General features: G+C 47.1%; 1 protein-coding gene across 4 annotated transcripts in view; it reads left to right on the top strand.

Annotated features, from left to right (window-relative positions):
- Window positions 1-26497, top strand: part of ANKMY1 (ankyrin repeat and MYND domain containing 1) — a 278322-nt gene that overhangs the window by 160253 nt on the left and 91572 nt on the right. For all 4 annotated transcript variants that reach the window (XM_029616456.1, XM_029616458.1, XM_029616457.1 and 1 more), the window contains one exon: window positions 6595-6735. In XM_029616456.1, the coding sequence (XP_029472316.1) occupies window positions 6595-6735 (141 nt within the window). The remainder of the gene's footprint in view (window positions 1-6594; window positions 6736-26497) is intronic.

Genomic DNA, 26497 nt, shown 5'->3' with positions numbered 1-26497 from the left:
CTGGAGCATGGTTTGGGGAATTTGATATATTTTTTGTTGCTGTTGGTTTTTCTATGGTTGATATCGAGTTGAAGTGTGGTTTTAATGAGCTTGTGATCAGACCATGGGATGTTAGTTGTTGTGAGGGGGAAGTTGGTGCATGACATGAGGTCAAGCGTGTGGCCCGACTTCTGAGTCAGTGTGTTGACTATTTGTTTGAATCCGATTGCTGACATGGTGTCGAGCAGGAGTTTGCATGTGACTGGGGGGTTGAATCTATGTGGAGGTTGAAGTCCCCTAGGATTATTGTGGGTATGTCCATGTTGATGTGGGATGGGATGATTCAATGAGGGAGGATAGATGGAGGGCTAGGCATTTAGGTGGTGCGTAAATCAGCATGATTTGAAGATTTCTTGATTTGAAGAGGCCTATCTCTAGAGGAGGTAGTTGGTTGATGGGGTAATGTGCAAATTTGAATTTCTTTGAGGCTAGAAATAGTAGTCCACCTTTTTTTTTTTTTTTGGTCTTGGTAGTGAGAAGATATTATATGCTGAATGGGGTAGTTGGTTGATTATTGCTGTATCTTATTTTTTGAATCAGGATTCGGTGATGCAGAGGATGTCGAGGCGGTTATCTATTAGGAGATCATTTAGTATGGGTATTTTCTTGGAGACAGACTGAGCATTGATCAGGATGAGAGATAGGAGGGATAGAGTTGCCATGTGAGCATTTGGGTTTATGGGGATGGCTGTTAGGCGCCTTGGTCGTTGGTGTGTATGCTGATTGTTGTTGATGTGGTATTTATAGTTTGTGGGCGTGGGTGCGTGTAGTGTTTTGTGCTGAGGAAGGGATAGTTGCATGTTGGTAGGGGTGTGCATTGGGTGTCCATGGTGTGGTTGTGGTGGGGGGGGATGGCAGGTTGTGTATGTAATCTAGGGTTGATGGGGGGTGGGGTTGTTTGTGAGTGGTGATGTAGTGTAATGTAGGGTGACATGTGATGACTATGGGCGTACTGGGTGGAGGTGATGGCAGAAGGTAGCAATAGAAGGTTGGGGGGGTCTGGTGTGTGGGGGAGAAGATGGAGATTTCTAGTTGGGTGTGGGGGCACAAAGGTGGCACAAAGATGGGGCACAAGGGGGCGCACTAAGGGGCAGGCCTTTCTGCCCTGGCTCAAAAGGTGGATGGTTCAAGTGTTTTCCAACAATGCAACAAGAGTAGAGTATCTCAATCGCCAAGGAGGGACGAAGAGTTGATCTGTGGCTCTGGAGGCTCAGTGCTTGTTTGCTTGGGTGAAACACCATCTTGAGGGACTAGTGGCTTCTCTCATTGCTGCAGTGGATAACGTGTATTGAGGTTCATCTGGGCAGGGTGATTCTGGTGGCAACCAAGTGGCTGCGCTGGCCGTGGTTTGCTGACCTTATTTGTCTAGTGGTGAACGGTCACGTTCGCTTGGCCCATCTGTCAGGGTTGCTGCGATGGGGCTCCATATTTTCAGTCTGAGAGGGGTCGCTTCTCTCTAATGGCTTGGCTTTTGAGAGGTAATGGCTCCACTTGGAAGGTTATTTGGAGCTTGTGATTGCGACTTTGCTTCAGTCTTCCACGTCTTTGGCTTATGTCTGAGTGTGGAGAGCGTTTGAATCCTGGTGTTTGCGCATCAAGGTTTAGCCTTTGAAGGTGGATGTCCTGCAGATTCTAGCATTTTTTTGAAAAGCAGTTTGACTATGGGTTTTGACCTATAATTCCCTTCGGGTTTAGGTGGCAACCTTAGGCTCCCTTCAAGGTAGGATTCAGGGAAGCCTGCTGGAATCTCATCTGGATATGGTTTCCTCAAGGGGGCAAAACATCTGCATTCTCTGGTTCGGAGTTTTTGTCCAGCATGGAATTTGAACTTGGTTCTTTGTTGTGTGGTCCTCCCTTTGAATTGGTTAGGAGGTCTTCTCTAAACGTCTTAACCCTAAAGGCAGTTTTCCTGGTGGCTATCTGTTCGACTAGATGATTTCAACAGTTTAATGATAATAAATGTGAAATAGATATGGGGGCATAAATAAGTATGTTACAGATTTTATGAGTTTGGGAGGCCACATTAAAATGAATGCCTGGAGGGAAGTGTGACCTAGAGCACACACTCAAGTCTTCTATGGGTGTAAGGGGAGATACTCAGAAGAGATTTTTATTTTCCTTTTGGTATTTTTTGTATACGGGTTGCTAGATGGTTTTGACGTGAGGTGGTGACCTCCAGACTTGATTTCAGTCTCTGAAGGAGATTGCTGCCTTCTAGGGGGGAGATGGTTGGGGTAGGATTGGGGGTTAGGAGGTACCAGAACACACCGGTAGGTAGGGAAGGGTTGGATGGGAAAGACTATAAGATGAGGTCCATAAGAGGCTTGGAGGTGGGGGAAGTATTGATTCAAAGGGATGGGGGATTAGGCGGTTTAAAGGGTTGGGATGGGAGGCAGGTAGAATTGGGAAGGTAGGGGGGAAGGAAGGTTAGGAAGGCTGGTAGAAGGTAGTTGGAATATTGGACTGGGTTGGAGGGTTCATTGCACTGCATATAAAAGAATTGGGCTAAGCACAGCAAGGTTGTTTTCTCATGGTGGTATATATGGAACGGGCAGAGTGGAAGAGTAGCCAAGGTACAATAGTCACAAAGGCGCATACATGATGGAAGCTAAGTTAATATCTTTAAATGTAAGAGGCATTGCCACACCTGTTAAGAGATCCAAGATCCTGCAATTTTTAAAAAAGGAAAAGGCACATGTGACATTACTTCAGGAAATGCATTTGAAAACCCGAGAACATGAAAAACTGAAACAGGCTTGGATGGGTAGATTGTATGTAGCTTTGTTCTCATCACACTGCCGCAGTGTATGAATTTTGATAGACAAGAATTTCCCATTGAAAGTGAATAGAACTTGCTATGATCCTGAAGGCAGATATGTTATTTTCAAAGGGAGCTTGTTTTGTCAAACAATTACCTATGTTAATATATATGGGCTAAATGTAGTTTTAGTAGAATTCCATACTAAATTTCAGAAGGTACTGATGAGATTTGACACAACGAGTTTGTGTCTGGGTGGTGACTGGAATGAGTGTGTGGATGCTAGTATGGATAGATAAGGGGGAAGAGTAAATGGTGACATGTGGGAGCAGGGTCCAAGAATTGATGTGACTGATTTAGTTGATGTTTGGAGGGAACAAAATCCAAGGTGCAGGAATTACACATATTATTCTCCCAGACACTGCACTTATAGTCAAATTGATTTTTTCTATGGAACAAGGCCTTGGCTGTTTCGGCTGCAGACACAGACATACTGAGTCTCCACCTGTCCATTGGCTTTAAAAGAGAAGGAAATAGCATGTTGATCTGAAATAGTACGTCAGTATGTCTGTGTCTGCAGTCGAAACAGCCAAGGCCTTGTTCCATAGAAAAAATCAATTTGACTATAAGTGCAGTGTCTGGGAGAATGCTTCCTTGAATATGGCCTTGATCCTAGCCCTGTCCATGAAGACACTCTTCTGGCCTTCTCAGGCACCTTGGGCTCCTAGCTTGATAATCAACCATGCACCCTTAATCCTGATGGGCACACCCCTGAACTATCTCTCTGGGAGATTCTGGGAGGCCCACATAAATCCAAGTGGCTCGGGTTCCCAAGGGCTCAACCCGGGGGGACCTCGGGCTTCCAGTGGTGAAGTTCCAGTTAGTCTCTGTCTCCTCTTGTGCTCCGCTTCCTGGTGGCAGGTGCTCCCTGGGTCCAACCAGGGGGCCTACCAATCCTGCACTAGGCCAAGGGTCCACCTACTGGCACAACAGATTGCCAAGGCCATGGACTCGGCGGAGTCTCCCACCTCCCGGGCCATTCCGGGCCTGGCCACAACGATTCAAGAACAACGAAAAGCCATAGAAACTTTAGCCTCCTCCGTAGAGGAGCTTCGCTCTCAAATGCAAGAGGCAGCAATGGCCAATCCAATGGGCCTAATGTCTACCCTACTACTGAGAGCATTGCTGGCTCTAACAGCTCCTCCTCACTTCAACGGGGATCCACGTCTCTGTCAAAGATTCCTTAATCAGTGCTTTATGCAATTTGCACTGTAACCCCCAGGGACTTTTGGCCAGCTTGGGGGGGCCTCCTGACCCCCACAAGACTTGCCAAAAGTCCAGCGGGGGTCCGGGAGCGAGCTCCTGCACGCGGGCCGTATTGCCAATATTCAAAATGGCGCCGGCGCTACCTTTACCCTCAGTATGTCATACGGGTGACGTCGGCCCGAATGACATAGTGAGGGCAAAGGTAGCGCCGGCGCCATTTTGAATATTGGCAATACGGCCCGCGTGCAGGAGGTGGCTCCCGGACCCCCACTGGACCCCATGTAATTTAAAACATTTTGGGGGGGTTCGGGAGGGTGGGGGATTTGTTTTAAAGGGTCGGGGTGGGTTTTAGGGTTGTTTTGGTGTGCCGGTTTTCCCGCCCTCCCCCCTCCCCCGATAAAACGATTTTTTAACCAAAAAAACCATGACGATCAGATTTCCCCCCCCCCCCCCAGCCAAAATCGATCGTTAAGACGATCGATCACACGATTCACATCCCTATTACCTTTAATAGAAAGCACTGGGATTACTGCCTTAACCAATTAACCTTGATGCTTTTGACACAACTGCAACATTGCTCTCCATTTCAATGGTAGAGAGGAAAAAGGGGAATTGGATTCAGACAATATTCAACACTGGGCCTTGACTTTTATGGTCTGGGGTACTGAAACACAGACATTAGGGAAAAAGCACAGGACTGCTTCTATGGCCAAGTCCAAAAGCAAAGCATGTTCAACCATCATTGTCTGAATTATCAAAAAGGCTGTGCAGCCCATAAAAATGTTGCTAGAGGTAATTTTTTTATGGGTTTGACAGTTGCTTGGGGGTAATCTGCATGGATTGACAGTTACTACCCTTAACAGAAACATGGGGGTAACCTGCATGGAGCAGCAGCTACTACCATAATAAATTTGCTGCTAAAACTGCATGGACCATCTGGTCTTTTTCTGATACTATTGCTATGTTACTATGTAATTGGTAAAATTAATTATTTCATTGCCACACCCACATTAGAAAAACCCATGATGTACGCAAGTAAAAGCTGACTTATGGCCAGTAAATTCATTTAAATAATGTAAGTAAAATTTACTCACATAACCTTTAATATTTGAAGTACAAATACACAGTTATGAGTCCCAGGGCTTTATGCCCGCCACCAGGCTTTTTGAAAATAGGCCCGGCGCGCGAAGGGCTTTAAAAATCTGCCCCGATCTGTGCACTTCAGCTCTTTCTCTAACCCCTGGCCTTGTCCCTAATATGAATGACACAGTCACAAAAAGAAGCAACACTGCTCAGCCCACCTCTTTTTTTCCTATGCAAATGTTTTTGTAAAGAGTTTTTTTCATTCTAAGAGCGATCTTCAGAAATCATTCCTGAATCTGAACTTCAAGAGAGAAATGTTTCCAAATGGACCCTGGTTATATATTACTTTTAGTTTTATCTTGAAAACAATGAGGAAGTCAATTCCAAACATATGATAGGCTGATTGAAAAAGTGCTTCACCTTGATTGGTTCTGTTTCCTCCTTTCCATCCTGGCTCCACTTAAGTCTAACTTGGAGAACAGTTACAAGTTTCTTGCCTTCTTGACTTGAATGGGATGCAAAACCCAACACAAATTAACATTTTCTTTATTTTCAGAGTGTTTGCCCCTTCATTTCATAGCAACCCAAAAGTTATCTGTCCATGTGTGGCTGGATAACACAACTTAATTGGCTATATTCAAAAGAATAGCCAGTTAAGTGGCACTGTTTTGGTTAAAAAATAAGTGAAGTGCAGACATGTGGCTCGATTATCCACCCTCCCCTCATAGCAACATTGAAAGTGGTTGGGATGGCACTAGAGCACCGTGATCTTGGCCAAAGGCTCAAATTCTCAAGGTACCAGGTGGTTAAAAGGGTTAGGTTTGGGGTGGGGAGGGGGGGAGGGATAGGAGTGGCACTTAGGGACATTTTCTCTGGAACCAGGGTGGGGTGGAAGAAGCGGGGAGGCCCCCGCACCACTTTTTTTATTTTTTTTAATTTATTTCCAGAGCATTAACATTTTACTTTTGAATGCTTTTGAGAATAGCTTGTTAAGTCTTAAGTTATCTGGCCAAACTTGGCCAGAAAACTTTACATCTAATCTGAGATATTCAAAAAATGTCCAGTTAGGTTTAAAGCTATCCAGCTATCCAACTAAAGGTAGTCGGATAACTTTATTCAGGAATATTCAGCAGAATGTTTATCCCCACTGAATATCCAGGACAAGTTATCAACTAATTCGTCTGCTCACCAACTTATTGAATATTGGTTTCAAGATACTTATATACTGTACATTGAATCTGAAAATTGAATTATATAGATAAATGCATACACACACAGTTATGTGAAGGAAATTGGGAATGTAAAGCTAGGCAGGTTAGGAACGTGCCATCTATATGAATACCTTATCAAAATGTAAGGTATATATGTACATCTAAAAATGCCCTCAGAATGCATCTTTTTAAGCCATAATTCAATAACCAAAATATGTTCTTCCCTTTCTATCTCAGCTTGGAGGATTAACACCACTCCATATTGCTGTAGCTCTCCCAGGTGAAGAAGGAGTCAAGATAACAGAATTGTTACTTCATTTTGCAATGGATCCTAATGTGAGGGCAGCAGATGATGGAATGACATATCCATTTGACAAGGTACAGTACATATCCCCTCTAATATACACACACATATATTTATATTAATCCTAATGAAATAAAATATTAAACATATTAAAAACATCAGTCTGCAATGGTATTAAGTGACAATGAAGTAAATAACAGGCTTGAAAAAATTGAGAACACATTAAGAGCACACAACTTAAGATTCTTAAATTTTCCTGTTTTAATAAATATTTCTTCTATCGATTTATTCAAGTTGTATGTTTCTCAAACATTGAAAGTTCCGGAAGAACTTAAGCCAGTTGTTTCAAAGGCCTACTACTTATATTCCACTGAAGATAATCAACAAGTTGCAGCAGATCAGGCTATACCAGATTTAACATCATTGTTGGATTCATCACAAGAAATGACAGTATCTATTCGTAGACCTCTTTTGGTCACATTTACTTTTCTGATGGATAAGAATAATATCTTTAAGCAATATTTTAGGAACAAGTAAGCTTTATTTTTTGGACAAAAAGTTTGGTGTTATCAAGATCTTGTGAAGCAGACACAAGCAAGGAGGAAAACCTTTCTAAATATGAGGGAGGAAGCAGTACAGAAGGGAGCAACTTTTAAACTTCAATTTCCATGCAAGTGCTATCTCATGTATCAGGGACAGCGTTACATATTTTTTGATCCAATACAATTAAGAGTTTCTGGACTCACATTCTATCCCTATTTAGACCTACTGTTTGGTGTGTGAAGTAATTGAGGGAGGTACCAATCAGGTTGCTAGATGTTTCTATATTTACTTTTTACTGTTGTAAACGCTCCAATTATAAGCTCTCCTCTTATTTCTTCTATTTGACTATAACATAGAAGTTAAATTGCCTGTAATTGAGGTCTAATAGAATTTTTAATTTTCCTGTATTATAGGAAATTTCATTAACAAATGGATGCTTGTAAATTGTGAAAATGCATAAATAAAAAAAAAAAACAAAAACCATCAAGAATACCACTTTGAATTCCAAACCAAAATCCTGTATACTAATTAGATTACGCCTTGGTTCCCATTCTCAGAAGTATTGTTGCGCTGGAGTGGACCCTTGGCCTGGCACAGGATTGGTACGGCCCTCTAAGGGATCCCAGAGGGCACCTGCCGCCAGGAGGCGGAGCACACGAGGAGACTGAGACAAACTGGAGTTTCACCAATAACAGCTCGGGGGCTCCGCGGGTTGAATTCTTGGTTCCTGGGCTGCCTGGGCTTAGGTGGGCCTCGGGGGGTCTCCTGGAGAGATAACGGAGAGATGTGTCCACTAAGAGTAGAGGTGCGCGGCTGACGGTGAACAGACAAGCTAGACCGGAACAGAGAGTACCGGAGACCAGGTATGAGACAGGAACTAAAAGTCCTCCGGGTAGGATAGGCAGCGACTAGTGGTCTAGTTTGAGGAAGGTCACAGACAGCGTCAAGGCAAGTGGACCTGGTGGTCGCAGAAGGAGCAAAGAGAGTGTCCGAATGGAGTGCAAGGGTCAAACTCAGGGTATCCATCCAAGGATGGTCAGCCAAAGCAAGGGTCGATTCCAGGTATCAGTCCAAGTGAAATCAAAGGCAGGCAGAGGTCAGTACCATGAATCAGTCTGAGAGGTACTACCTGGGTAGCGGAACATGGAACAAGACTCAGGAAGGATGGAACTCAGGAACAGATGGTGGAACACAGGAAGGACTACAGGAACACAGGAGCAAGGCAGGAACACTGGAACAGGCACAGGAACAATGGAAAAAGCACAGGAACAAGGCATGCAGGAACACTGGAACACAGGACCACAGGAACATGCACAGGAACAACAAGGCAACTCACTACGCCCTGAGATGACGACCCGTTTGCCAAGGCGAAGATCAAGTGTCTGAGCCCTGTCTTTTCTGCAAGGCTCAGGTGATGTAATTGCTGGGTGCCACGGAGACGTTTCCCGCCACGCGCCATTAAAGGTCTGCCCTGTGCGCACGTGCCTACGGGCGGGGCCAAGGAGGCCGAGGCCGTGCAGCCCCACCATGAACCAGGAGTGAGGCCTGGGAGTTGGAGGGAGCTGGAGATGCGGGCACTGGGAGACTGGGGTGCAGGTGACTCACTGCGGCAGCCGGCAAGGAGGGACCTGGACCCCTGGAGGAGAGGGAGAGGTGAGCAGGCCTGGCAGTGGCCTTAGCGCAGCCGGGGTGAGTAACAGTACCCCCCCAGGCTTCCCCCTTCCCAGTAGAGGCTTACCAGGATGGGAATGATGAAACTCCTGAAGGAGGGTTTTGTTGAGGATGTTATATGAGGGCTTCCAAGAATTCTCCTCAGGGCCAAACCCCTCCCATGACAGGAGGTACTCCCAACCCCTCCTCTGCCATCTGATGTCCAGGACCTCATTCACTCAAAGGGTGGTGTCAGGTTCAGCAAAGACTTGAGTTGGCGGTGGCGGACGTTGAGAGGGTCATGATAGGACGAGAAGTTTGAAGAGGGACACATGGAACATGTTATATATCTCTAGGCTTGGAATAAGTCGGAGTTGGTATGTCACGGCTCTGACTCATCATAATACTGTGAAGGGTCCCACATATTCAGAGTAGTTAAATCACAAGCGGATTGTGATACATTACAGGAGGACCTTGCAAGACTGGAAGATTGGGCATCCAAATGGCAGATGAAATTTAATGTAGATAAGTGTAAGGTGTTGCATATAGGGAAAAATAACCCTTGCTGTAGTTACACGATGTGGCTCCCACCCAGGAAAAAGATCTAAGCATCATAGTGGATAATACTTTAAAATCGTCGGCTCAGTGTGCTGCAGCAGTCAAAAAAGCAAACAGAATGTTAGGAATTATTAGGAAGGGAATGGTTAATAAAACGGAAAATGTCATAATGCCTCTATATCGCTCCATGGTGAGACCACACCTGGAATACTGTGTACAATTCTGGTCGCCGTATCTCAAAAAATATATAGTTGAAATGGAGAAAGTACAGAGAAGGGCAACCAAAATGATAAAGGGGATGGAACAACTCCCCTATGATGAAAGGCTGAAGAGGTTACGGCTGTTCAGCTTAGAGAAGAGACGGCTGAGGGGGGATATGATAGAGGTTTTTAAGATCATGAGAGGTCTTGAACGAGTAGATGTGAATTGGTTATTTACACTTTCAAAGGACTAGGGGGCATTCCATGAAGTTAGCAAGTAGCACATTTAAGACTAATCGGAGAAAATTCTTTTTCACTCAATGCACAATTAAGCTCTGGAATTTGTCGCCAGAGGATGTGGTTAGTACAGTTAGTGTAGTTGGGTTCAAAAAAGGTTTGGATAAGTTCTTGGAGGAGAAGTCCCTTAACGGCTATTAATCAAATTTACTTAGGGAATAGCCACTGCTATTAATTGCATCAGTAGCATGGGATCTTCTTAGTGTTTGGGTAATTGCCAGGTTCTTTTGGCCTGGTTTGGCCTCTATTGGAAACAGGATGCTGGGCTTGATGGACCCTTGGTCTGACCCAGCATGGCAATTTCTTATGTTCAATTTCTTATGTTCTTATGCCCTAGTCTCTGTGAGGGCAGACAGAGGCGAATGTGCCTGGTGCTGAGCCATACTTTCTGGCCTGGAAGGAACGTGAGAGCAGCGCGGCTATGGGCATCCACAATTTTTCTTACTCGCTCTGTGGCCTGGCCCAGTCACCGAGTAACTTGCTCCCAGAGTTGCTGAATCAATTGGGCTGTCGGAGATAGTACGTTCAAAGGAATTGGAAGCAGAAGACAAGGCTGCTGGCCGTAAACGACATGGAACGGGGAGCTTCCTGTGGCGGCTTCAACGTGAGTGTTGTGAGCAAATTCGGCCCATGGAAGGAGGTCAGTCCAGTTGTCCTGCTGGTCACATAGGATTGGAGGCAGGCCTTTAGGGACTGATTTGTCCACTCAGACTCACGATTCGCCTGAGGATGATAGGCAGAGGTTAAATTTAAAGTAATGTTGAATTTGCGACATTGCGACCTCCAATACTTTGCAGCGAATTGTGGGCCTCAGTCTGATATGATCTCTTTTGGGAGCCCATGAAGGCGAAAGACATGGTTTAAGAAGAGGTGACCCAGTTCAGGAGCTGAAGACAAATTAGGCAGAGGTATAAAATGGGCCATCTTGGAGGAATGGTCTATGATGACCCAAATTTCCATATTCCCCTTGGAAGAGGGTAATTCCACAATGAAGTCAGTGGCGAGGTTTGTCCATGGTTCTATAGGCGCCGGAAGAGGCTGGAGAAGACCCCCACAGGCATCCAGTGGGCGTCTTCTGCTGGGCGCAGATATGGCAGGATCTACGTGATCCTGAGAGTCTTTCACCATGCTGGGCCACCAATAATGCCTGCGGAGCATCTCCAGGGTCCGAGGTGACCAGTGAGTCGAGAGTCATGGGCCCAGCATAGTACTCGCTCTCGGAGGCGATGAGGCACCACCTCTTACCAGGTGGCACGGTGGTAGTAACTGCCAGGGAGATGCGGGATCTATAATGTGGTTTGGAGCTTCGGGGGTATCCTCTGAATCCACTGAGCGCGAGAGTACATTGGCGCGGAGATTCTTTGCAGCCAGGCGGTAACGCAACTCAAAGTTGAATCGCGTGAAGAAGAGAGTCCAGCGGGCTGCCATACGTTCAGTAGTTGGGCTTCCTTCAGATGTTCCAGATTTTTGTAGTCCGTGTAATTGGTAAACATGTTGAGCCCCCTCAAGCCAGGGACGCCATTCCTGGAGGGCCAGCTTTACGGCCAGGATTTTGCGGTCCCCAATGATATAGTTGCGTTCTGGGATGAGAACTTGTGGGAGTAAAAGGAGCATGGAACAAGGGCACTCTTCATGGAGTTCTGGCTGAGGACTGCCCCTGCACCAATGGCGGATGCATCAACCTCGACTATGAAGGGGCGGTTTGGGTCCGGATGGTGGAGACAGGGGCCAGTATGAAAGGCTTCCTTAAGTGCCTGGAATGCAGACTGGGCTTTGGGACTCCACTCCAGGAGATTACATCCCTTCCTAGTCATGGCAGTGAGTAGATTGGCTAGTGTGGAGTAGTCTGCAATAAAATGACAGTAATAGCTCATGAATCCCAAGAACCTTTGCAGGGCCCGCAGAACAACAGGCTGGGGCCAGTCACGAATACTTTGACTGGGTCCATGGTGAATCCCTGGCTGGAGATGATGTAGCCCAGAAAGGGGAGACTGGATTGTTCAAAAAGGCAATTCTCAAGTTTATCATAAAGATGGTGGTCCCTAAGCTGCTGGAGGACAGTCTGGACATGAGAGCGATGGGATTCCAAGTCCTTAGAGAAGATCAAGATGTCATCCAAATAGATTACGATGAAGGAGTATAAGAGGTCTTGGAAGATCTCATTTATCATTCTCTGGAAGATGGCCGGGGTGTCACGTAGCCCAAAGGGCATCACTATGTATTTGTAGTGTCCATCTTGCGTATTGAATGCTGCCTTCCAAATGTCTTCGGGTTGAATGCGGACCAGATTATAGGCCCCACGCAGGTCCAACTTGGTAAAAATCCGGGCCCCTTGGAGCCGATCAAATAGCTCACTGATAAGCGGAAGTGGGTACCGGTCCTTGCGGCTGACAGCGTTCAGACTGCGGTAATCAATACATGGGCTTAAGGTACCGTATTTGTTTTTACAAAGAAAAATCCGGTGCCTGCAGGGGATGTGGAAGGCCTGATGAATCCTTTAGCCAGGTTTTCCTTGATGTAGACAGACATGGCTTGAGTCTTGGGAAGCAAGAATGGGTATGTTCTTCCTTTGGGAGGCATGGTACTGGGTAACAGCTCGATTGGGCAGTTAAACTTTCGGAGAGGTGGTAAGATATTGGCCTATTGTTTTGAAAAGACATCCTGGTAGTCAGCGTAGGTAGCCCAGGAAGGGTCGTGGAAGTTAACACAGGTACGGACAGGGACATCCATCGTAGGTAATGTCTCTGGCACCAAGGATCCCACTCGATGAGCTGGAGCGACTCCCAGTCGAAGTGAGGGGAGTGAAGTTATAGCCAGGGTAGACCGATGGGTAATACGATCAGGTAAGGGTTCTTCATGGATGGAGGCTATTCATAGTGGAACCTCCAGGGGTTGAGTAGGAATCCGAAGTAATGTGACCAAGTCTTCAAGAATAAAATTCCCACTGGCCCCTGTATCTACGAGGGCGGTGATGGAGAACAAATGTGTCTCCCTGACGAGGGAGACAGGAAGCAACAGTTGAGGGCCTGTAACTGTAGTGTTCAAGGTCAGGACCCCCACTGAGCTTAGACTTTGGAGTTTCCTGGACGCACTGGACAGGTCTGGATATGGTGGCCTGAACTCCCGCATTATAAACAGAGATCAGATCTCTGCCTTCGGAGGCTGTGGCCTTAGCGCAGCCAGGGCACGCAACAAGTATTTATTTTTTATGCATTTATGATTGTAGTTTTCTTTATGTCATTTTTAATCACAAGCTTGTTTCAATTTATTTTATTTCTTATGCTTTGCTCTTTCTGTGTGGAAATTTGTCCCCAAGAAACAATGCATATGGTTTATAAAATAAATCTTGTCTATTCTTGTCTGTTTTCTTTTTGTCACTTTTGTTAATTGTGTGAGGTTTTTTTTTTTTATTTTCTGTTGTTCTTGGTCATTTGTTTATCATTAATGCTACTCAAGCTTTCATGTTGCTCTGCAGTTTATCTCAAATATTTTATGTCAGTATCAGTTGGATTGGAGAGGAGTAGTGCATATGCATAGCTACTAAGTGAACCTTCAAATATGCAGCCCCCTGCTTTTGTACTTAATTAGTTTATCCAGCAATGCTCCTCTTCAGTCTTCCTTTGTTGAGCTCATCTGTATTTTTATTTTGCCATTTTTCCAGTAAATAATAAATCGTGGTGAAACTGAAACTGCAGGCCTGTCTACATTTATCTGTATTTGAAACTAAATATGGAAACTTGGGGGATCCAGTTATGCCATTTTCAATTTGGAGAGTCATTTTTTCATTCGATTGCAATATTTAAGCTGAGGAGGAACTGAGAAAGGCTCAGATTCTTTTCTTTTTGAAACAATCACCTTATAGGCAGACAATTTAAAACTTCAGCTTTTAAATTTGAATAGTTTCTAGAGACTTGGCGGCATCTCCTATGAGACTATGAGGGCCCAAAGCAGTAGACTCAGAAATAACATCAGAAAGCAGTTCTTCATAGAAAAGGTTGCATTTCACCTGAAATGCAAGTGGGCAGACAGGTGTGCCCTATAGTCTTTCTCCACTGTTATATTTTGTATATCAATGACAAAAGGTAGCCTGCTAGCAGATACTTTTTTGCCACTTTTGATTAGCCCCCCTCTACTCCATGTTTTCATCTATGGTATTGTTATGTTCTGAGGCTCATGAGACGTCCCCGTGAGAGTCAACTCTCACCTCTGACATTGCCAGTCCGATAGTGCCGCTCAGAATGCTGCCAGATTATTTTCACGGCCATTACCTCTGCACCCCTCTCTTAGGCGTGCACGTACACAATCTCCCCAAACTTAAGGGGACCGCGGTGGAAAAGGGCTGCCGCACCTGCTGATGACATCACTCTCTTCAGCCTTATAAAGGGTTTCACAGACTGTTCCTGTTTGCCTCAGCAATGGGTCTCCTGTAGGGATGTGAATCGTTTTTTGACGATTTAAAATATCGTCCGATATATTTTAAATCGTCAAAAATCGTTAGGGCCACGATACAATACCAATTCCCCCGATTTATCGTCAAAAAATCGTAAATCAGGGGGAGGGCAGGAAAACCAGCACACTAAAACACCCTAAAACCCACCCCCGACCCTTTAAATTAAATCCCCCACCCTCCCGAACCCCCCCCCCCAAATGCCTTAAATTACCTGGGGGTCCAGCGGCGGTCCGGAACGGTCTCCTGCAATTGAATCGGTTCCCCCGCTGAACGACCTCCTGCAGTCAATCTCCTGCCGGCGCCATTTTCCGTACGGAAAACGATTCGCGGCAGGAAATCGCTCCCGGACCCCCGCTGGACCCCCAGGGACTTTTGGCCAGCTTGGGGGGGCCTCCTGACCCCCACAAGACTTGCCAAAAGTCCAGCAGGGGTCCGGAACGACCTCCTGCAGTCGAATCGTGTTGGTCTATGGCCGCCGCCATTTTGCGCCGCCATTTTGCAAAATGGCGGCACAGAATGGCGCCAGCTGAAGACAACACAATTCAATTGCAGGAGACCGTTCCGGACCGCCGCTGGACCCCCAGGTAATTTAAGGCATTTGGGGGGGGGGTTCGGGAGGGTGAGGGATTTAATTTAAAGGGTCGGGGGTGGGTTTTAGGGTGTTTTAGTGTGCCGGTTTTCCTGCCCTCCCCCTTCCCCCGATTTAGCTACGGACCGCCGCTGGACCCCCAGGTAATTTAAGGCATTTGGGGGGGGGGGGGGTTCGGGAGGGTGGGGGATTTAATTTAAAGGGTCGGGGGTGGGTTTTAGGGGGTTTTAGTGTGCCGGTTCACGATTTTAACGATTTTCACGATACTCTAAACACCCAAACGGCGACGATACGATTCCCTCCCCCTCCCAGCCGAAATCGATCGTTAAGACGATCGAGGACACGATTCACATCTCTAGTCTCCTGTATTCATGTAGTGTGAGTTGTTCCTTATGCATTCCTGACTCCTGCCTTGCCTGCTTTGTACATCTTGCCATGCCTGCCTCGTCTCTCCAGCCTTGCCTGCCTTGTCCATTTTGCCTTGCCCACCTTGCCTCATCTCGTCAGTCCTCCTGTATTGACCACCGGATCTGACCTCAGCCTGGACTCTAACTATTCATGGTTGCTGCCTGCCTCTAAGTCCTGCCTGGACACTAACCATTCTTATTTACTGCTGCCCCTGATCCCAGCTGGACTCCTAACCTATGACCCTGCTTCTATATAAGAGACTCATGCCTAAGACCTGTTGGCCCCCAGAACCCAAGGGCTAAACCCAAGGAGAAAGGGGCTGGTATAGGTGATGCTCCACACCATTCTCTTCTCTGCCTAAGTCCGTCTGCTGTCGGGAAGGACCTAAAGGGCCTCCCATGTAGGTTGCACCAACTGCACCACAGCAATGAGGGTTCACAAATCTTACAGTTTGCTGACATTATGAAATATTGCAGTTTATCCCAATGTATTGAAAAGAGAAGGAGTGGAGCGCAGGATATGGAGCAAGAGATAACGGTGGTAGGGCCACTTGTCACTAGTGATCATAACATAATCAAATTTTACTTAATGACTGGAAAGGGGACAATAAGTAAATCTACAGGTTTAGCACTACACATTCATAAGAAAGACTGATAAAATTATGAAAATAGAAAAAACTGAAAAGTGCAGCTACAAAGGTTAAGAGTAAACAATATGTGCAGACATTGTTTAAAAATATCATTTTAGAAGTACCGTGCAAATGTATTCCTCACATTAAAAAGGTGGAAAGAAGGTCAAATGGCTGCTGGCATGCTAAAAGGCAAGGTGAAAGAGGCTATTTATCTGAAAGAGCTTCCTTCAAAAACTGGAAGAAGGATCCAGCTGAAAAATTTGGAAAACGCATAAGAAATGGTGAATTAAATGTAAAACATTGATAAAATAGACTAAGAATTTGAAAAGAAGTGGCTGTAGAGGCAAAAACTGATACTAAAAACATTTTAAAATATATCTGAAGCAGGAAGCCTGTGACAGAATCAATTGGACTGTTAGATGATCTAGGGGCTAAAAGAGTACTTAGGAGAGATAAGGCCATTGCAGAAAGACTAAACAAATTCTTTGCTTTGGTGTTTACTAATGAGGATATTGGGGAGATACCAGTTCTGGAAATGATTTTCAAGGGTGTTAATTCAGATGAATTGAGCCAAATTATGGTGATCCTGGAAGATGTAGTAGGCCCAAACCAGATGGAAGAACACAAAAATTAATTTTCAGATCTATTTGTAACCTATAATTAAAATTGGCCGTTGTACATAAAGACTGGAGGGTGACCACTGTTACCCGAATATTTAAAAAGGTCTCCAGGGATGAACTCAGAAACTATAGACCTGTGAGCCGGACTTCAGTGCCAGGAAAAATTATAGAAACTATTCTAAAGAACAAAATCACAGTATAGACATGGTTTTATGGGACACAGCCAGCATGGATTTAACCAAGGGAAGTTTTCCCTTACAAATCTGCTGCATTTTTCTGAAGGGATTAATAAGCATGTGCGTAAAGGTTAGTCAGTAGATTTAGTGTATTTGGATTTTCAGAAGGCATTTGACAAAGTCCCCCATGAGAGACTTCTAAGAAAATAAAAAATTCATGGGATAAGAGGCAATGTCCTTTTCTGGATTACAAACCGGCTAAAAGATTGGAAACAGAGTAGGATTAAATGGTCAGTTTTGTCAGTGGAGAAAGGTAAACAGTGGAGTGCCTCAGGGCTGTACATGAACTGGTGCTTTTAATATACTTAGAAATGCAGGGCCATAGGGTGTATGCTGAAGTTGGTGGTGCACCAGAAAGTTTGCTGCTGTCAAGTGCGCTAGAACACAGTCTACGTGCCTACATTACTTTGTGAGCACTACTTTCTTTGCTGCAAAAAGCCTATCAATTTAATGCTCAGAGCAACCCAAGACTTAGAGGAAAAATTAGTTAAATCCATCCCTTAAAGTAATCGCCTACAAGCAAATTTTCAAATGGCCACGTGCATAAATAACGGAGGTTACGCGCATGGCCGAGCCATGCACGTAACCTCCGTTCCTGTGGGCATTTTCGGAAGGATACGGCCATGTGCGTAACCTTCAGTACATGCAGAAGTGTCTGTCCCAAAGAAAGGGGCAGCCCAGGGGGCGTGATCTGGGCAGGGAGGGACAGGGCAGGGGCAGTCCGGGACAGCATCATTAGCCGCTGTTCATAGGATTTACGCGCATAGGTGGGGTTATACGTGCCGGGCCTAAAGCCCTGAAATGTGTCTAAGTCCCGGGGCTTCAAAAAAGGGGTGGGGAGGGGGTGGGGCGGTCTGGGGGGAGAGGCAGGTCCAGAGGCCTCCAGCACAGCAGCCATTTGCGGAGGATTGTGTGCCGGCAGGCTGCCAGCATGCACAACCTGCCTCCAGGCAGGTGCAAGAGGTAAAATAAAGGTCGGGGGGTTAGGATATGGCTAGGGGGCAGGAGGGGAAGGGGAAGGGAGGTTAGGGGGTTAGGAAGTTCCCTCCCAGGCTGCGCCGAAATCGGAGCGGCCTGGGAGGGAATGGGTGAAGGCTGCGGGTGTCGGTGCGCAGGGTGCACAATTGTGCACCTCCTTGTGTGCACCAACCCACGATTTTATAACAAGTGCGCACTTGCATCCGCATGATATTAAATTGGGCGTCCATGTGTACGTGCCGGGTAGTGCGTGCATATGGACGCTTGCACGCAATTTCTTAAAATTTACCCCTTAGGGAATAGCTACTACTTATTATTGGCATTATGTTAGGATTTCATTTGCTATGCAGCCTCATGCTAACCTGTTACTGCCTGTAATGATGCCACCCCACCAGAAAAGGTCTCCAGCGAGCTTAGCATCCAACCTTGCTTAGTTCCTCCTCTCTGCCTGTGCGTTGCCCAAGTCTCAGCCCTATGTAAATCTGCCTTGCCATTTATCCTTGCTTTCTCATGGTATCATTCTTGGCTCCTTGTATTGGCCCCTATTCCTTGTCTTCCTTTGTTGCTTTCGGACCTTACTGCTTTGAGGCCTTTGGGCCTTGTTACTTTTCTCTTACCTTATGGCCTTTGGACCTTCTTACATCCTGCATCCTGCATCCTGCCTTGAGGCCTTTGGGCGTGTTTTGTCTTGTATAATGCCTTGAGAACTTTGGGTCTATTCTGTCTAGTACCCTGTTTTGTGGCATCTCCAGGCCTTCGTATTGCCTAGTGACCTACGGGCCTCCTGCCTTGTTGTCTTTGGGCTTCTATGTTCTCTGTTCAACATTATCCCTGTCTGCCTTGTTTAGTCTTGTCCTCGGTTAGTTTTGTCATGCCTTGCCAGTCCTGTATATTTCTGTATCCTGTACAGTCCTGCCTGAACCAAAGTCCTGTCCTTACCTTGTCTTGCCTCAGTCAGTGTCTTGTCTAGATCCAGTCCTGCCCAGTATCCAGCCTAACCTTGCCACATCCAGCCTACCGAGCCCTGCCTGCCTCGTCCAAGCCTTGTCTTTAGGTTGCTTTCATCCTGTCTTTAGCCGTGCCTGCCCAGACTTGTCTGCCCAGCCTTGTCTATTCAGCCATGTCTGTTCAGACCTGCCTCGTTTAGCCTGGTTCCAGCCTGTATGGACTCACCATAATTGTAATGGCACCACAGAGACCTACTGGCCCTTTAGAACCCAAGGGCTCAAACTGTGTGGGAGGGGGCTGGCTAGGCGGAAGACCGGCTCTTGTCTTGACCAGAGTTCTGCCTTGCAGTTCCATGTCGCTCTCTGGGTGGGTTCCCCAATCCCCAGAACCCCGGACACATTAGTAGCATGGGATTTATTTACTGTTTAGGTACTTGCCAGGCACTTGTATCCTGGAATGGACACTGTTGGAAACAGGATGCTGGGCTTGATGTACCCTCTGTCTGACCCAGTATGGAAACTTTTTATGTTCTTACTGAATCAATTAAAATCATCCTAATATAACCTCTATTATGGAAGAATGTTATAAAGTAACATTAAATTCTATCACTATAGTATAACACAATACACATTTACTACTGTATAAGTTGTTATGTAATTAGGAGAAATGCAAAGATTATTAGTAGATGAATTAATATTTGGATAAATTCAGGGTTATGTAAGTATACAGTTTTTAAGAATTAAATAAATGGGAAACTTTTGTGACCTATATCACCAGATGGTAGAAATTTTAATAGAAAATGAAATTATTTTTATAAATAATTTCATTTATGAATTCTTGCCATGTCCTTCAGTCAGACAGTTACCATTGTTTTTAGCAATCATTTATTTATTTATTTTATTTATTTTATTTATTTATCGAGTTTTATATACTGTCATTCGGTTTCGCCATCATAACGGTTTACAAGTTTCGATGTAATAGTGTGTTAATGAGTTAGCATAGAAATTATGATCAAAATTACAGTTATAGCAATATTAAGGTTAGTTATACATTTTCAGGGTTAGTTATACATTTTCTTATGGTTGCGAGAGGTGGTATAGAGAAGGTCACATGGTTCATATATATGGGAGAGGTAAGTAAATAGCATCACACTCGGTGAGAGAGATGGACATAGAGAGGGCTGGTTTTGTGGTATATAGTGGGGGGAATGTATGGTAATCAGTGGGTGTTTTGGTAGGCTTTGGTGAACAGCCAGGTTTTCAGGTCCTTCTTGAAGGCTTTTAAGTTAGGTTGTGTTCTTAGTTCGATTGTGAGGGTGTTCCAAAGTTTGGGGCTTCCAATAAATAGGGCTCTTTCATGAGTTAAGGTTAGTTGTGTGGATCGGATGGGTGGAATTTTCAGGATAAGAAGAATATTTAGGCATAGAAACTGCTTATTAAAAAAATCTATAAGTTATCCTAAATTTAAGGTATTTATATGGTGCCTGTGTTCCGCTGGAGGTGGACTCTTGGCCTGGTGCAGGTTTGGTATGGTTCTCTTGTTGGACCCAGAGAGCGCCTGCCACCAGGAAGCGGAGCATACTAGGAGACAGAGGCTAGCTGGAGTTTCGCCAAATGCAATCCGGGGTTTCCGCAGGTTGAGCCCTTGGTTACCCGGACCCCCTGGACCTAGGTGGGCCTCAGAGGATCTCCTGGATAGGTAGCAGAGAGGTGTGCCCACCACGAGCAAAGGTGTGCAGCTGGTGTAGAGAGGAGGAACTAGACCCGAACAAGGATCACCGGAGGCCTCTGGAAGGCAACAAGGAAGGAAGGTCCTCTGGAAGAGATAGGTAGTGCCTATCGGTCTAGTCGGCGGTAGCCCACAGGCAATGTCTGAGCAGGCTGGTCTGGTGATCACCGGAGGAATGAATATGTCCGAGTGAAGCGCAAGGGTCAAAGCCAGGGTATCCATCCAGGGGTGGTCAGCGAAAGCAAGGGTAAGTTCCGAGATTAATCCGAGCGTAGTCAAAGGCAGGCAGTGGTCGGTTCCAGGCAGCAGTCAAACGTGGTCAGGCAGGCAGAGGTCAGGTCCAGGCAGTGGTCAAGCGTAGTCAGGCAAGCAGAGGTCAGTACCGTGAATCAGTCCGAAAAGGTACTACCAGAGGAGAAATGTGGAGCAGGAAACAGGAAAGATGCTGGGACACAGAGAGGACCACGGGAACACAGGAACGCAGGAGCACTGGAACAAAACAGGAATATTGGAATGCAGGAGTACTGGAACAAGATAGGAACATAGGAACCCTGGAACAAGACTGGATCAAGGAAGCAGGAGAACACAGGAATGTGGAACAGCAAACTAGCTACACTGAAGGTGTCGACCCGATTGCCAAGGTGAGGTTCTGGGGACAGTTCCAGGCCGATGGGAGCCCAGGTAAGGGGACAAAGTGGCCATTTTAGAGAAATGGTCTATTATGACCCAGATTACAGTCTGCCCCTTGGAAGGGGGCAGGGCCACGATAAAGTCCATGGATAGACTAGTCCATGGTTCGGTGAGTGCAGGAAATGGTTGGAGAAGCCCCACGGACGTCCATTAGGGGGCTTTTGTTGAGTGCAGATGGGACAGGATTCCACATAGTCTCACTAGTCCTTGATCTTATTAGCCCACCAGTAATGTCTTCGAGCATTTCAAGTGTTCGGTCTCAGCCGGGATGGCCAGCAAGCTTGGAGTCGTGGGCCCAACGGAGTACACATTCTCAAAGACGATGGGGGACCACAGTCTTACCAGCTTGTACATTGGTGGTGACTGCGACTGAGATGCTGGCCGGGTCAATGATATGCGCCGGGGTCTCGGGAGTATCCTCCGCCTCGACTGAACGTGAGAGCGCATCAGCACGAAGGTTCTTCGCCGCCGGGCGGTAATGAAGCTCAAAGTTGAAGCGTGCAAAGAAGAGGGCCCAGCGGGCCTGCCTAGGGTTGAGTAACTGGGTTTCCTTCAGGTGCTCTAAGTTCTTTTGGTCAGTTTAAATAGTAAACCTGTGTTGCACCCCTTCAAGCCAGGGGCACCATTCCTGGAGGGCGAGTTTCACGGCTAGGAGTTTGCGGTCCCCTATGGTATAGTTCCGTTCTGTGGGCGAGAACTTATGGGAATAGAAGGAGCATGGGACCAGAGCTCCCTTGGTGGAGTACTGCTCAGGACTGCCCTGGCTCCGATGGTGGATACATCGACCTCTACAATGAAGGGGCGGTTAGGGTCCAGATGGTGGAGACACAGGCCGGTAGGGAAGTCTTTGTTCAATGCTTGGAATGCAGACTGGGCCTTGGGACTCCACACCCGAAGGTCATATCCTTTTTCTTTGTCATGGCGGTGAGTGGAGCGGCCAGCGTGGAGTAGTCTGCGATAAAATGATGATAATAATTTGTGAACCCCGAGAATCTTTGTAGGGCCCATAGACCCACTGGCTGGGGCCAATCATGAATACCTTGGAGTTTGTCTGGGTCCATGGTAAACCTCTGGCTAGAGATGATGTAGCCTAGAAATGGGAGGCTAGGCTGCTCAAAGAGGCATTTTTCTAGTTTGGCGTAGAGATGATGGTCTCTGAGTCATTGGAGGACGGTTTAGATGTGGAAGCGATGGGACTTCAGATCCTTGGAGAAGATTAATATGTCATCCAGATATATTACGACGAATGAGTACAGAAGGTTTTGGAAGATCTTATTCATCATCCGCTGGAAGATGGCGAGAGCATTGCATAGCCTGAAGGGCATTATTATGTACTCGAGTGTCCATCTCGTGTGTTAAATGCGGTCTTCCATATTTCTTCAGGCTGAATGCGGACTAAGTTATAAGCTCCACGTAGGTCTAATTTGGTGAAGATCTGGGCCCCTTGCAGTCGATCAAAAAGCTCACTGATGAGTGGTAGTGGGTACCGATCCTTACGGGTCACGGCATTCAGACTCCTGTAGTCAATACAGGGTCTCAGGCTCCCATCCTTTTTCTTTACAAAAAAGAACCCGGCACCTGCCGGGGAGGTAGAATGGTCTTACAAACCTCTTGGCTAAGTTTTCTTTAATGTAGGCAGACATCGCCTTGGTCTCTGGGAGTGAGAGAGGTTAGGTCCTACCCTTGGGTGGTGGAGAGCTGGGTAAGAGTTCAATAGGGCAGTTGAACTTCCAGAGCGGGGGCAGGATGTCTGCGTTTTGTTTGGAGAATACATCTTGATATTCCATGTAAGGAGTAGATAACCCAGAAAGGGTTGTAGAGGCTAGCACAGGGATGGATGGAGACACTCGCCGTAAACAATGGGTTTGGCATCGAGGGCCCCACTGGGTGAGTTGAAGTGACTGCCAGTCAAAGTGGGGTGAGTGTAATTGAAGCCAGGGGAGACCAAGAACTATGGGGTGTATTGACCGTTTCAAGATTAGGAGGGTGATGTCTTCATGGAGGGTCCCCACGGTCAGTCAGATAGCCAATGTACGGTGAGTGATACAGTCAGGTTGAGGTTCTCCGTGGATGGAGGCGATACGCAATGGCACCTACAGTGGTTGGGTAGGTATCTGTAGGAGAGTGACTATCTCTTCAAGGATGAAATTTCCACTGGCCCCAGTGTCCATGAGGGCGGTGGTGGAGAAAGAATGTGCCTCCTTGAATAGCGAGACAGGCAGCAGAAGTTGAGGGCCAGAAACTGTAGAGGCAGAGGTAGCGGATTGGTAGCGCCCAATTCCAATTCCAATCCCAATTCCAATTCCAAAGCCCCCGCCAGGCTCAGGCTTTGGAATTTCCAGGACGCACCGGACAAGTCTGGAAAAGATGGCCAGAACCGCCGCAGTAGAGGCAGAGACCAGACTTTCTTTTTCAGAGGCATTCCTCAGGAGTAAAGCGACTGCTGTTAATCTGCATGGGTTCTTCCGGGGGTTAAGGACCCGCTGGTAATGCCTTTAATCTGGGGCTCGCAGACCGAGGTGGTTGCTGGGCAGGAGGTCGGAGAGCCTTTACTGCCTGGTGCCGTTCCTGAAAACGGGAGTTTATCCACCCTATCTGAGAGATCAGATCTTCCAGGGATGTGGGGATCTTTCGAGCGGCCAGCTCATCTTTTAGAATAGGTGACAGTCCTTCAAGATAGAGTGCCCGCAGGCAGTCTTCCTACCATCCTAACTCTGTTTGCCAGGGTTCGGAACTCAACTGTATATTCAGAGAGCGAGTGTGATCCTTGGCGGAGGTGGAGTAGATGGTGGCCGGCGACTGCCTGTCGGCCTGGGTCCTCAAAGGTGCATCGGAATGCTGAGATAAATTGAGGGAGCAGCTATAGAATTGAGTCAGAGCACTCCCAAAGCGGGGACGCCAATGCCAGGGCCTTCCCCTCCAGGCGAGATAAGATGAACGTGATCTTTGTCACTTCATCCGGAAAGAGTGAAGGTTGCAGTAAGAACTGAATGTAGCATTGATTGACAAAACCTCGACAGAGGCGAGGATCCCCATTGAAATGGGGAGGAGCTGAGAGGGCCAGCAGTGCCCGTGTTGGCGAGGATGCAGCGGATGAGCTGTGGGCAACAACCCCAGGGTTGGCCATAACAGACTCCTCCAGTTGAGAACGCAGTCTCTCCACTGAGGTGGCCAATGCTTCTAAGAATTGTTGTTCTCAGACGCATATCGCCAGACCCGGAATGGCCTGCAAGGCAGAGGACTCCGCCGAGTCCATGGCCTTGGCAGCCTGTTGCGCTGGAGGTGGACTCTTGGCCTGGTGCAGGATTGGTACGGCCCTCTGGTCGGACCCAGAGAGCGCCTGCCACCAGGAGACGGAGCACACTAGGAGACAGATGCTAGCGGAGAGGTGTGCTCACCACAAGCAAAGGTGCGTGGCTGGTGTAGAGAGGAGGAAATAGACCCGAACAAGGATCACTGGAGACCTCTGGAAGGCAACAAGGAAGGAAGGTCCTCCGGGAGAGATAGGCAGCGTCTATCGGTCTAGTCCGCGGTAGGCCACAGGCAATGTCTGAGCAGGCTGGTCTGGTGATCACTGGAGGAATGAATAGTGTGCGAGTGAAGCACAAGGGTCAAAGCCAGGGTATCCATCCAGGGGTGGTCAGCGAAAGCAAGGGTAAGTTCCGAGATCAGTCCGAGTGTAGACTAGGCAAGCAGAGGTCAGTTCCAGGCAGCGGTCAAGCATAGTCAAATGCAGGCAATGGTCGGTTCCAGGCAGCGGTCAAACATGGTCATGCAGGCAGAGGTCAGGTCCAGGCAGTGGTCAAGCGTAGTCAGGCAAGCAGAGGTCAGTACCGTGAATCAGTCTGAGAAGGTACTACCAGAGGAGGAACGTGAAGCAGGAAACAGGACAGACGCTGGGACACAGAGAGGACCATGGGAACACAGGAACGCAGGAGTACTGGAACAAGACAGGAACACAGGAACATTGGAACAAGACTGGATCAAGGAAGCAGGAGAACACAGGAACATGGAACAGCAAACTATCTACACCGAAGGTATCGACCCAATTGCCAAGGCGAGGTTTTGGGGACAGAGCCTCGCCTTAAGTAGGAGCCTTATGTGACGTCATCGGGCGACATCCGAGACGAGCTTCCCGCCCTGGGCCCTTTAAATGTTCTTACGTCGGCCACGTGCGCGCATAGGGGTGGAGCCGAGGAGATGGAAGACGCGGAGCCCCTATGGGAGCTCCGTTGAGAGGCCTGCAGCGTGGATGAGGCTGAGGACACCTGAGGAGAGCGTTGGGGACATCGGGAGTTTGCAGCTGCGGCAAGGCCAGAACTCGTGGAGGGCAGCGCGAGGTGAGCAGTCCCGGTTTAATTGTGGCGATTTAAGTATAGCCATTTCATAAGGAGGGCTAACCTCTAACTTGTATGGCATAAATTTGAGCTTTTTTGCTAATAATCAGTAATCCCCCCTCTACGTTTAGGCCTGGGGAAGTGAAAGATGTCATAAATTGAATGTTCTGTTTGATTTAATAGAACATTATCATTTTTATTCAGCCAGTTTTCTGTGGTGTAAAAAATGGCTGGGTTTAGTTCCTCAAGTAGTTCGTTAATTAGAGGGATTTTTCTTTTTAATAGACTGTGCATTTAGAAGAAGCAGTGAGAGCATTAGGCAGGGGTTAGCTGGTGAGGAGTTGTTATTTCTCATGGGGTAGATGAGATTAGAACTTGTATGCTGTTTGAATTTATGGAATAGCTTAAGGTTACAATGTGAATCCTGTTCTACTATATTTGTTGTGAGGTGTTCCTGCACCATTTTTCTGTATTATGAGGGTGAAGGAGCAGAAGAGAAAGGTATCTGCAAGCTTCACCTCAGGTGCGCACAAAGGAGCTCATAAAGGGATGGGCTCCTTTGTTGTGTACCAAGTTTGCATGCCTTCCAGCACAAGCACCTCCGGCATGGCTGCCAGGCTCTTGCTTTCATCGTCAGTGGTGGTGGGCAGGCTGAGAGGCGGTCTGGGAGGCGGGGTCAGCCTGCTGGTGCCGGTGTCTTCGTCCCTCTCTTATCTGCAGGGGGAGGGGGTGTCTCCTTCTGCTTTCGCTACCTTACCGCCCTGCTGGAGCCGAGGCTCAGCTGCAGAAGCTCCAGCTGTGGTCCTCCTTTATGGCTGCCGGGCTCTTGCTTTCATCGTTGGCAGTGGTAGGCGGGTTGAGGGGAGGTCTGGGGGGGCGGGGTCAGCCTGCTTGCACTGGCGTCTTCATCCCTCCCTCACCTGCAGGGGGAGAGGTGCCTCCTCCCATTGCTTTCACCGGGGACTGGGGCTTA

Source organism: Rhinatrema bivittatum, chromosome 9 (assembly GCF_901001135.1).
Source record: "Rhinatrema bivittatum chromosome 9, aRhiBiv1.1, whole genome shotgun sequence".
Taxonomy (NCBI): Eukaryota; Metazoa; Chordata; class Amphibia; order Gymnophiona; family Rhinatrematidae; genus Rhinatrema; species Rhinatrema bivittatum.
Note: the sequence above shows the minus strand (reverse complement) of the source record. Positions and strands in the feature narration are given on the sequence as shown.